Source organism: Pygocentrus nattereri, chromosome 2 (assembly GCF_015220715.1).
Source record: "Pygocentrus nattereri isolate fPygNat1 chromosome 2, fPygNat1.pri, whole genome shotgun sequence".
NCBI classification, from domain to species: domain Eukaryota; kingdom Metazoa; phylum Chordata; class Actinopteri; order Characiformes; family Serrasalmidae; genus Pygocentrus; species Pygocentrus nattereri.
This window is the reverse complement of record NC_051212.1, coordinates 52,115,505-52,128,300: the sequence shown is the minus strand read 5'-3', so window position 1 is coordinate 52,128,300 and position 12,796 is coordinate 52,115,505. Positions and strand designations below refer to the sequence as shown.

At 44.8% G+C, this 12,796-nt stretch overlaps 1 protein-coding gene across 1 annotated transcript; it reads right to left on the bottom strand.

The window, feature by feature from the left end:
- dnajb4 (DnaJ heat shock protein family (Hsp40) member B4) lies at positions 1 to 8,948 on the bottom strand. Its single transcript, XM_017703370.2, has 3 exons — positions 8,339 to 8,948; positions 4,768 to 5,351; positions 1 to 2,176 (listed from the first exon to the last, which is right to left on the bottom strand). The coding sequence occupies exons 1-3, from the start codon at positions 8,547 to 8,549 to the stop codon at positions 1,943 to 1,945; spliced, it is 1,029 nt and encodes a 342-aa protein (XP_017558859.1). The 5' UTR covers positions 8,550 to 8,948; the 3' UTR covers positions 1 to 1,942.
- Between the last annotated feature and the right edge of the window lie 3,848 nt (positions 8,949 to 12,796).

Below are 12,796 nucleotides of genomic sequence, written 5' to 3'. Positions count from 1 at the left end.
TTTATAGGTTCTCTGTAATTGGTCTTTTTAATGGTCCATACAGTTCTTCAGCGTTCTAGAAGTACTGATGATACCCAACAGCGTATCGTGATGTATTTGATCACAATAAGTGTCCATCTTTGACTCTGTTCAGTATTGCATTGCGTATATTTCACCTAAACACAACCTGTCGTCCAAGACCGACAGCAAGCGATTCAATTCGATGCGAATCTTCTTCGTACCTCCCACTTTAAATATCACACCTGATGCAAACAACTGTGAATTAAACAGTTCCAAACATGGTTCATTTACAGTCCTGATCAATCCAGCACTCGCCTGGCAGCTGCTCTGGTGCAGCCAGACATGTGGCGTCCCCTAGTGGACGTCTGAATATTCAATATGACCAACATCTGGAGGAGCTGAACATATGGATCTAACATTTCCCGGGCACAATGTTCCAAACACAGTAGTTCATCACTGGGAGCAGCAGCATAGACCAGAGCGCCGTGAGCAGAAATCCATCTAGGACACTCGAGAAGGCCACTTTCCTTTAAGCCAACCTTTTTGTATCAGCCTTCCAGGAATCAAGGCTCTCCCTCTTATGCTTCAGGGTCTCAGGCTTGTACTCGTAGCCTTTAAAGTCCCAGGACACAAAGGGTGAAATATTAAAAATGATGCTAATGTTGGGCGCTATATTAAATGTTCAGCAATGTTTGAAAAACAAGATAGAAAAATATAAGAACACAGCTTAAAAATGGCTCGTCAGACCAATCCGAGAAGTCTGGGTGTGGTCTAATGTTCCGACGGTCTGTCAACACTCCCATCCTTCAACGGCACTGAAGCAGAACTAAACACAACAGTGTGAGTGGTGAGAAATGCGTGAGACGCACTCTCCATGTCGCTGCTGTCAGAACAAAATCTCCCAAACAGTAACTTTACAGGAGAAGCAAAAAACTTTCTTTACTTTTAATGCAAGTCAATGGAACCAGACTTTTTGTCCAAGTAATTTTGGGCCATTTGGGTTGGTCCAATGATCATGAAATTAACGCACAATGTAAAGGACAACAGGCATTTTCAAATTACATCCAAAAAAAAAAAAAACGACAAAAATGGATATTTTGTTCCAACGGCAGTGATATGCAGGTGGTCTATGGGTCACTAAAAACATCAGTGACGTCTCTTTTTCACTTTACTGCAGGACTTGCGCACAGACACTGCTGGCATGGCCGGTTAAATAACCGGACAGTCAGGCAGATTAGCCAGTCTGACAGCTCAGGTATGCTTGTTAGGTTAGTTGTCGCTTGGTGGTTAGCGCTCGCTCTGAAAGTTACATGGGCAGCTACGTGGGCAGGACAGCCCACATCAGCTTCATGTTACTGCTTATACAAGTGCCACCCAAGATCAGGACAGTTTCCAAAGAGGAGAAATGCACCAGCCATTAGGCTATTCACAGGACACTGTTTGTGCAAGATGACCACAGATTTAGGTTACCTGGGGGCTTGAAAACCTGTTCTGAAGCAAGATGTAGAATCTACCGTTTCACAGTTTGCATTAGGCAGTTCCTTTCGGTAAGAAAATCGTCGCCGTCTATAGAAACACATAGAAATAATGCTACTCTGTAAAATGTAGGAAACAGTCTCTCATTTCTCAGAGTGTTGTACTTGTGCTCAGTGTTTCCTGCCCAAACGGCACGACTGAAGAGAGAAATGAGAAAATACAGCCACCGTGGAAAGAAGTCAAATGTCGATGTTTACTTTCGGACACTGGGATTGCACTTATGACCTTATTTCAGCATGCAACAGTTTAAAAACAACAAAACTAAACACTAAATATAGTTTAAAAAATAGAAATTGCACATTCTGTATGGGGGCGTAGCGGTGATTTGTCGGCAACGTCCAAAGAGAGGAGGTGGAAAGCAGTTCTCGGGACTTTATTGTCCTTTCAGTCCGGTCCCGTTTTTGTTTTACGAAGCTGGTAAGTGCCGTTTCAGGACGTCCTTGGCGTTGGATGGCAGGCTGTCCGGAAAGGTCACGTCAAATTCCACTATGAGGTCCCCTCTTTGCTCCGGGTTTTTAGGGAAGGGCAACCCCTGTCCCGCGATTATCTTCCTCATGCCGGGTTTGATGACGTCGGTGATCTTTATATTGCACGTTTTCCCGTCTATCGTCGACACGGTAACGGAGCAGCCGCACAAAGACTGGAACCAAAGAAACAGGAGAGGCATCGTCAGTCGTTTTACTGAGCAGACGTCAGGAAAATGAATAGATCTGATCACTCAAGCTAGAAATCGAGACTAGCTGGGTGATCGGATGAAATTCTATTCATTTCTGATTAGATCAGTAATTTTAGGATATGGAATAACTGCATCCTAAGGTCATACTGTGTGGCAATAAGGCATGGGAACAAGATCTATAATTCATGGCTGACTTAGTAAAGTGTTGGAACGAGATCATGCCTTATTGAGCTGTTGTCTTGTTCCCACCCCTTACTAAATATTTTCGTTTATACCGGATGTCACCAGCAGGGCGCCATGCAGTAACTCTTATTTCATTGGTAACTTTTGGTTGGAAACAAACAAATATCTCGAAAAACGCTCAACAGACATTGACCCAATCAGAACTTTTCTACCACTTATCTAGACAGATACTTAGGACTTCATGATCTGAACATCCGGAAACAAAATTAGCAAGCGACCAGTTACGTTCTGATTAATAAAGACCAATTTAATGAGAAACAAACGTCATTCTAGACATTCTGGAAGTTCGACACACATTACTGACTGTGAACAAGCCAGAGTCTAAGCCGGTTTCGGTTAGTTGTAAAGAATGGAAAACAGTGGCGGCAGCTCTCCTGAAACTCTTACTGAAAGAGTCGCTGTTCACTACGTTAAAGTCTGCTTCAAATGTTCACGCTTAATCTAAAACGACCAAAAATGTTTAATAGCGATTAGCTTAGTGCTTACATCCTACAAAGTCCTTAGGGACACTAGCAGAAATGAGCATCATCAAATCTTGTTTTTTGGGGGCAGTCGTGGGCTGGAGGTTAGGGAACTGGCCCTGTGACCGGAAGGTTGCAGGTTCAATCCCCAGGGCCGACAGTCCATGAGTGAGGTGTCCTTGAGCAAGACACCTAACCCCCAATTGCTCCCCAGGCACCGTGGACAGGGCTGCCCACCGCTCCGGGCAAGTGTGCTCACTGCCCCCTAGTGTGTGTGTGTGTGTATTCACTAGTGTGTATGTGGTGTTTCACTTCACGGATGGGTTAATTGCGGAGGTGGAATTTCCCCGTTTGTGGGATTAAAAAAGTATCACTTAACCTCTGAATAGTTTTTAACAGTTACAGCCTGACCTGAAAGGCTATATCTAATAGTCTTTGTTCACTGGCCACTGTTGAACTCAATACAGTGATACACCTATAAAAAATAAACCTAGCCGTTTTAAATGTGATATTGTGTGTTTTGTGCCTGTTACTGACTATAGACTATCTTATCACCTTTTAGAGCTGGTACTGTTAGCTGGAGCCTAGTTTGACTGAGCCGTCCACGATAAAGGCAAAGCGCTCCTTAGAGTAAAACTGCTGGCTCTCACTTCCAACTGCTTCTGCCGTACAAGGAGCTACTAGTAAGCCAAGAACAATTTAAGGGGGCGGATGCTTGTCTTTTGGCACCGCACAGCTGATTCAACTCACGTCTCTCGCTGCTCATACTTTACATTACATAAGAGACGCGCTGACTGAAGGGAGATGCAATAACTGCGGCCCCAGTAGTGCCTCATCTCATGACTGTTCAAGGCTCTGCGCTGTACAAGAATAGCCATAATCGAAAGGCCTACAGTTCAGTTTCTTTATGGTGCACATATTAGTAATGCAAGGTGTGACGTGCAGAACATTAAGACCTGAATATGAAATGGCTGGAAAGACTACGTGTCATATTGTGCGCCGATATTATCTTAGCCTGCACTGCACATCCACTTTAAGCTCATCAAGAGTTTGGTAAAGAGCTGATGAGTACGAAGCTGAAGCTGGTTTCTTTTGGCAGCTTCTTATTACAGTTTCCCCGTTCCACCTTAAATGGTGCAGCAGTTAGAATCTGGCACCTGCCTTGTATCTGAGCAGAAGAGGCTGGTTTCAAATCTTACAATTCCACCTTAAATAGTGCAATTTAGCTTGTTGGTTTGGCACCTGTGGAGCCAAACTAACCGCTGCACCATTTAAGGTGGAACAGAAGAGGACAATTCTAGTCAATAGGGTTAGATGGGTTGAAGGGCTATAGGGTACGCGCCTGTCCCCTGAGCCCCGATGACGGCTGCGAGAGCCGGCAGGAAGGCAGGGCACAAACTCGGAGTGAGTGGGGGACAGCGCATAAATCCCGAACACTGCTGAGGGACGCGAGCAATGTCGGGAGAGTGATGTCGCAAGTCCCGGGACTGCGGGACTTCGTGCCTCTCGTGGTAGTCCTCGTCGTCCTTCTCCCGTCATCACTCCCGTCCCTCAGCGGTGTTCGGGATTTACACTGCATCACCCACTCACTCGCGGTTCTCATCACCCCACCGGGCGCATAGGCCCATAACCTACATTTATCTTTTAATTCAATTTTGAAATAGAATCATTTGAACTTTGTGTGGTTGTATGTACCAAACACAGGCTCTATTTGTGCCTTTAAGACTGATCTATGTAAACGAGCTACGTTCTCATTGTACTGTGCCTCGTTCAAAAGCAGTCCAGGCTGAAACACTCCTTATAACTTCAGCGTGGATGGGCGGAGCTAAACTGCCGTATGGGGAGTCTCACCTGCCGCAAGCTGACTCGCACAGGATAGACGATGTCAGATCCCTCTCTTCTAAAGTGGGCGTGGGGTTTGTCCTTGATGACGAAGACGATGTCGGCCGGGATGGTGTTGGGCGACTCATCGCCCTCACGTGGGAACGTGATCTTTGTGCCCTCCTTCCAGCCGCGCTTGATCTCGATGGTGAGGATCTTGTCCTCCGTCCTCATGGTGCGCCCGTCCGGGTTCAGGCGCTTGCGGGATATCTTCATGCGCTTGGTGCAGCCGTGGAAGACCTCCTCCAGCGACACTCTCAGTTCGTGGTGGATGGGGGGGTCCTGCTTCCTGGTCCGAGGCTGTCCTCCCAGCCCTACGTGCCGGTCACCACGGGGGAACCCGTTGATGTTGAAGCTGGTGAAAGAGCCGAAGGGGTCGCTGCCGTCCACCTCCATGTCGTCATCGTCCCTCCCGTTCACCTTCCTGCCGAAAAACATCTCGAACGGGTTGGCGCCGCCGAAGAAGGTGGCGAAGGTGGCGTGGGGGTCTCCGTGGAAGGTGTAGGTGAAGTTGCTTCCCTGTCCGTCCGTGGGTCCTCCACCTCCTTTCAGACCTGAAAATCATGAGATTTTGCTACATTAGTCTAGTGATTTCATTAGGCAGCCTAAGCTTAGTTTTCTTTATATAACCTTTTTGAAAAGGGTTCTCTATTGCTACACGCTTGACACTTAGCACTATGTTTGTTATACAGAACCTACATAAGGTGCTACATAGAACCCATTTCAAAAAGGTTCTACATGGAACCATCTACAGCACATTATCTACCTGAAGAACCATTTCATGATACGACGAACACTTTAATCATGAAAGGGTTTGTTGAGGGTTCATGGATCTATATAGAACCATTGTCTTTACTAAAGAACCGTTAAAGAAACCGACTAGTACAGTGAATAGCGATAATTTTTCCCCGGCTGCGTCTGGTTCCTATCACCACCGCTGTGAACGATTCTGGATTCAGAAAGTTTCTCTAGAACGAAGCATTTCACACCAAACCTCTCTGAATGACTTGTTACCAACACGTTAACCAAGTAATTATGCAGAAATGTTGAAACATCAGTGGAGTTCCCCTATAAGCTCACAGAACTATCATTTCTGTGTGCTATTTACTTGGACAAGCATGCATCATCTTGGTTTACCTTACATATGATCTTTGGCAATAAGCAGTGTCTTACTGTGTTTTCACAATAATTGGGATGCCTAAACATCTGCATACAATATTACATGTTGTTATTATCCATGTTATGCTTAGTTATTACTGAATCTTTATTTATTATATTTCATTAGACTAAAAGTAGGGTTTCAAGACAAGGATTAAGCCTAGTCCTGAATTGGTCTTTCTTAAGAGACCCTTATTAGTCCCACAAATGGGGAAATTTCACAGTGAAGTGAAACACCATACACTCTAGTGAGCTCACACACACTAGGGGGCAGTGAGCACACTTGCTCAGAGCGGTGGGCAGCCCTATCCTATCATATTTACAGTTTTGATAATATATTTTTTAATGTTGCACTTCTGGTTCTTTTTTTCTCTGTTCCTGCTGAAAATCGTGACATAACGTGTATCGTGAAAATTTCCAGAAGTATCGCGATGTTATGTTTTTGCCATATCGCCCACCTCCATGCGGCCTGATGATGCTGATACATAAACGTTTATAAAATGTAGAAATTTGATAAATCTACCTGGATCCGAATGTGATATTTGTCTATAGAGGGACACAAATACAGTCAAATGAATAAAATGCAGAAACTTTAGTACAGTATCCCAGCCGTCTAAACGCTCAGCTCTTCCGCAGTACAACAAATACGTCAACATCAATCTCAGTTTGCGGTACTGATCAAATCTAAACATTTTTTCCCCAAAAATAATTTTTAAGCAATTATCTGCCAATTCTGATATGATTCTGAGATCATATAAAACACATACGTTTATAAAAATGTTTGTCCTCTCACTGGATAAGCGGTGGGGAGCTCAGATGGGCCAAATCAAACATTCGGGCAGGCCAACTTTGGCCCACCAGGCCTCACTTTGGGAGGTCTTATCTATTTTAAGATCTTTGAGCATTACTTTCCATCTTAATCTGCACTGTTAACCAACACTTGGCTGAAGCCCTACACTCAAAACAAAGGGTTCTTCAGGGGTTCTTTAATAAAGCTAATGGTTCTATTCTGGCTCTTTTCTTTTTTTAATGATTAAAGGGCTCTTCAGATTGATGGGGGATGCGTTGTGTACGGTTCTACATACAGCCTTTTTGGAAAATGGTTCCGTGTAGCACCGAAAAGGGTTCTTCTATTGTTACAACCTTTACATCACAACAACAGGAGAACCCTTTTTGATTCTACATAGAAAAAATATAAAGCACATTCTCCATCAATATGATTCACCATGCAAGCCGTCGAGGCGTTAAATGGTTCTATATATATACTCTTTAAAAAAAAAGATGATTCTTCAAGGGTTCCTTAGTGAAGACGATGGTTCCATACAAAACCATGAATGCTTAAATGGTCCCTGGCATGGTGAAATGGTTCTTCACATTGCTGGAGAAGGTATTTCTATATAGAACCTTTTTGGAAGAGGTTCTGTATAGCACCAAAAGGGGTCCTACTATTGTTACTGTGTCAAGCTTATAATAATAGCAGAACCCTTTTTGGTGCTATATAGAGCCATATACAACATACTCTCCATCAATCTGAAGAACCACTTCACCACACAAAGAACCCTTTAAGCATGCATATGGTTCTCTGAGTCGTCTAGAACCACTGTCTTTACTGAAGAAGCATCTTGCACTGGATCAGGCAGCACGAAAAGCTCGAACAGGTGAGACCTGTGAGATTATGTTCATGTCAGGGGTGCCCAGTGCATCTTGATGTGACATGGCAGCTTGATTTCGTTGGGGCACCATAACTGCCCCCTACCTGTCCCTTCCAGATCGTGCAGCACTGCATAGCTCAGCGACCTGCCAGCTCCCCAAAATGTGTGGATGTGCCAAGAAATATAACACAGCCCATTAAAAGGACCATCAGTAACTGATGGCACTGGTGGTGCCAGCTCAGACACCTATGTGGAGCATATTACAGATTACAGCACATGACACTGACAGCACAGAGACCAGCCCAATCCTTTTTAGACCTATTCTATGTTATATATTCAGTATCCTAACGTCACATCCCCACTAATGTGATCCAAATTGTCTCACCTAAACGCTAAAACAAGGTTCGTGAGCACACAAACTACAGATTTTGAGCCTGTGTGTTTAAATACGTGGTTTTGGTTCAGATTAAATGGGCTTTTAACTAACTATCCGTTCCACCTTAAATGGTGCGGCAGTTGCAGCCTGGCGCCTCAGGTGCCATAATGTAACCGCCGCACCATTTAAGGTGGAACGGAGAGATGGGGAAAAACGCCGAAAAAAAATCTCTGAAAACGACGAAAATATGAGGCAGACACGACCATAAATGTTGCTGCTTGGCTTCTACTCGATCCTTTAAGCCAGCAGACATGGAAGAAGACGGGAAAAGCCGAGAGAGAGTCTTCATTCCTACCTTCCTCTCCGTACTGGTCGTATATTTCTCGCTTCTTCGGGTCGCTGAGGACCTCGTAAGCCTCGGCTATCGCCTTGAATTTCTCGCTGGCGTTGGGCGCCTTGTTTTTGTCCGGGTGCCATTTTAGAGCCTGTTTTTTGTACGCCTTTTTAATGTCCTCCTCGGCCGCTCCTTTCGAAATGCCCAAGATTTTGTAGTAGTCTTTCCCCATCTTTGCCCCCCCGGAGGCGAATTAGCCGGTTAGCCTGTGGAGGAAAAACCGTTAACCGTTATGTGTGGAGGGTGATGGCGGGACTAGCTGGGTTAGCGTCACTGTTCGCTGGCTTTTCTCCCTCCGCTCGTCGGTCTATATCGGAGGCGGTTACTCGATGCTGTGGCTTGTGTTGTGCTCTGTTTCTCCTCTCCTCCTCTCTCTGGTTCCCCCTCTTTAAATAGCCATTCCGCCCTCCCTCGTAGCTGCCAGTGCTGCACCCCTGGCTCTTTCTAGAAAGCTAACGCCAAACTTCACGTCATCTCCTACGTCCACATAGCTGAGTTTTGGATACCACCACAAAAAAAAGGGTCTGGAGATCCAGGGATGATGGCCTCTAATGGCTTTTTTACACACAAAAAGAGACCCCCTTTTCCCCAGACCCAGATTCAGCCCAAACCCAGTCTAAACCCAGTCTAAACAGGAAGGACCATTCCACCAATTTTTCAAAATTTTGGAGTAATTCAGTCCTCAAGGTCTACGGTTCCTTACAGAACCAGTAAACAGGTGGTCCTCACGAACAACAGCACAAATCTAGATGGTCAAATTGTGATGATGGTCAAATTGTGTTTTCTTTGGGGACTGTTTGGCCTTGCATTGCCCTCCATGTGCCCCTCTGCCATGAATGGGTTAAATAAAAGGATTGAAATACATTTTAAGCCTAAACTTGACTACAAAACAATGTAAAACGGTGTCTCGGTGACATCAGGCCGAGTATTCATAACCATTTCATATAATATCTTTCCATGACGGAGCTTTTAGAGGTGGACGTCTGGTTCCTATCACCACCACTGTGAAGGATTCTGACTTGGTTAGTCTCTCTAGAGCGGAGCACTGCACACCAAACCACTCTGAATGACTTTAATTGACAATTAATTCGGCAGAAATTTTGAAACACTGGTGGAGTTCCCCTTTAAAGGGCAATTCCGCTGATTTTCCCAGAAGATTCCTGCTTACCTGAATCTCTGAGGTGTGACCTAAGTGAAGTCATTCACTGTAAAATGGTGAAATGGCTCTTTTCGTAGAGGAGCTTTCTGACTCTTACTGGTTTCTGTACAGTGGCGGTGATGGGAACCAGGGGTCGGCACGTCTACGACACAAACAAAGCCATTTTATTTACTACCCTAAACCACCAGTGAGTGAAACACCACATACACACAGGTGAGCACACACACACTAGGGGGCAGTGAGCACACTTGCCCGGAGCGGTGGGCAGCTGGGGAGCAGTTGGGGGTTAGGTGTCTTGCTCAAGGACACCTCTCTCGGGCTCAAACCAGCGACCTTCCGGTCACCGGGCTGGTTCCCTAACCTCCAGCCCATTTTAATTCATGCTTGTGAAACCAGCCCACAGTGTTTGTCTATAGAAGCCCCCTTTTTCAAGGCCTATGTAGATAAGCCATCTGAGATTTAGCCAGAAATCAGATGCTTGCTTTGCAGTTTTGTCTCAGTATGGCTCAGTACTAAAGGTGCATATTACCTTGGAATGCTTATCGGACTGGTGTGGCTTGTTTTGCCCCCTATTATAATCACTATACTATGATATACCTGGAATGTTTTACCTGAAAATCACCAAAGACGTTTAGGGTTGGTTTCTGGCACAGGCATTAGGCAGAGACCTGGACTGTCCAGTACTCTGAGTGGGGATCATCCAGTGAAATGAACATCACTGCTGTGCAAACCTCCTATATCCAAAACAGTAACTTTACAGGAGAAGGAAAAACACACTTTACTTTTAATGTAAGTCAATGGAACCAGAGTTTTTTCTGAGCAATTTTGGGCCGTTTCTTTTGGTCCATGCATCCTGACATTTGAACACAATGTAAAGAACAACAGGTACTTTCAAATTATGACAAACATGGAGATAAGAGGTTTCACTCTGGTAGCAGTGATATGTAATATGTTCAGGACTAGGCCTAAGCCCTATCTGGGAAACTGACCCTTCCCATGTTCCTCAGCCAACAGGTAACACAGATGGACAGGAAACTCTGGCCTACATCCATTACTTCATCACGGAAAACTGTTTTTTTTATTTATAAAGGAAAGAGTTTAATGTATAATGTAAATGTTAAATTCACTGTTTTTGTGATGTCACAAATATCAACATATTTACATTCACCTATTCAGCCTACAGCAGTTTAGCCCCGCCCATTTATGCTTCACCCTGTTTCAGGCTACTTTTTGAAGGGAACCAATCACACTACACACTTCTCCAGTTTTTCTTTGGTAAAGGCACTTCTATCTAGAACCATTTCATGCTTAAATGGTTCTTCAGACTGATGGAGAATTTGATGCATATGGTCCATTGTTTTGACGTCAAGCTCGTGACAACAGAAGAACCCTTTTTGGTGCTATAGAGAACCATATACAGCACATTCTCATGGAAAATGATCATGTAAGGACAAAGTACAATTGTTTTGGGAACCCAAAAACCTCACAAATCTTATAAGCCGTAAAAAAATACGTTAAAAAACAACATATGGGCCCTTTAATCTCGAATCAGACACAAGCACTGCCCACCGTCCTGTGCTCTCTTGTCTTGACGTGGGCCAAAGTAACATCTCTGAGCACTTTGTGATGATTGTGTAGCCCCTGCTGACCCACACCAGCCTAAAACTCTGAGTTTACCCAAAAGCGTCTGACCGCCAGCTGGCACTGCAGCCGGCTGGCTTACTGGCCACGTCAGCGAGCAGGAAACAAAGCTGCCACAGATGCAGGCTACTGCGGGTCATTCCCTATAAATAGCAAGTGGGATATCTGTGATATTAAAGGACAGAACCCCATCTCCCCCCACCGGTCTTGGAGGACGGAAAGGACAGTCGTCATAACTGACCTGGCTATTAATATGTGTGCCATTAAAGAGTAAAAGGCCTAAAAAGTGTTAGCTAGCTATCCACTAGCCCTTCAGTTTCTGACCACAGAGCATGTCTTGGCTGGACATTACTGGGCGGTGGACTACTCTCAACCTAGCAGTGACCCTGGAGATCCTGCGACCAGAAAACGACCAATGACGAAGGTTGAGGTGGGCTAATATACTGTAGATGTGGACCTTGGAAGGGGAACTCCACAGATTTTTCCAAATTGCAGTTGAATTAAATGGTTGAGATGTAAACAAAGTCGCCCAGAGTGGTTTGATGTGAAACGGTTCCTTCTAGAGGAAATTACCAACTCAGTGGTGGTGATGGGAACCAGGGGTCACCATGGCTACAACACAAATATAGCCATTTTATTTACTATCCAATCCACCAGTGAGTTTTCATACGCCATGGTGAGGATGGTAAAATAGGGATTATTTTATATTTAAAGGTGGACGTCTGGTTCCTATCACCACCACTGTGAACAGCTCTGACTGTAGAGTCACTCTGAATGACTCTGATTACGTTGTGACCAACTAAATCCATAGAAATTTTGAAAATTTGGTGGAGTTCTACTTTAAGGTATGTGAAGCTCATAAAGTGGGCAGTAAGTGGATGTATTTAAGGTGCACACACACACCTCCTCTAAGCCGCTTCTCCTTCTGGGTCGCAGGGGGGGTGTCGGAGCCCATCCCAGCGGTCATCGGGCGGAAGGCAGGACAGGTCAGGGCAGACAGACCGACAGATTCACACCTAGGGGCAATTTACCATGTCAGATGGACTTTGGACTGTGGGGGGAAATCAGAGCACCTGGAGGGAAACCCACGCAGACACGGGGAGAACGTGGAGAACTCCACACAGAGAGGACCCCAATCACCTGGCCGGGGAATCGAACCCAGGCCGTACTTGCTGTGAGATAGCAGCGCTACCCACCACGCCACCACTATCCTAAGTCCACATATTAAACGCACAGTTTTGTTACTGCATCTTTAACACCGATATATGTAAATAAGCTCTGTTCTGATTGGATGACCTGTATTGCACCTCAGTCTGGCATGACACACTCCCTATAGCTTCAGTGTTAATGGGTGGGGTATGATTTGAAGGTGTCCCAGCGTCTACAAACTGTTTTATTTTAAAAAGTGAGGAAAATCCTATTAATACACTGCATCTACCGCATTTTTACCTTGAAATATAATCGTTAAAATACTTCACTTTTAGGAAGTATTCAAATACAGCCCTGTTACTGAAATTATAGACTGAAAGTAAATTATTCCTTAAAAATATACACATACTTTAAAAATCATTAGAATATCCTTGATGCTCTCAACATGTTAGCATGGCTGCTACTAACCC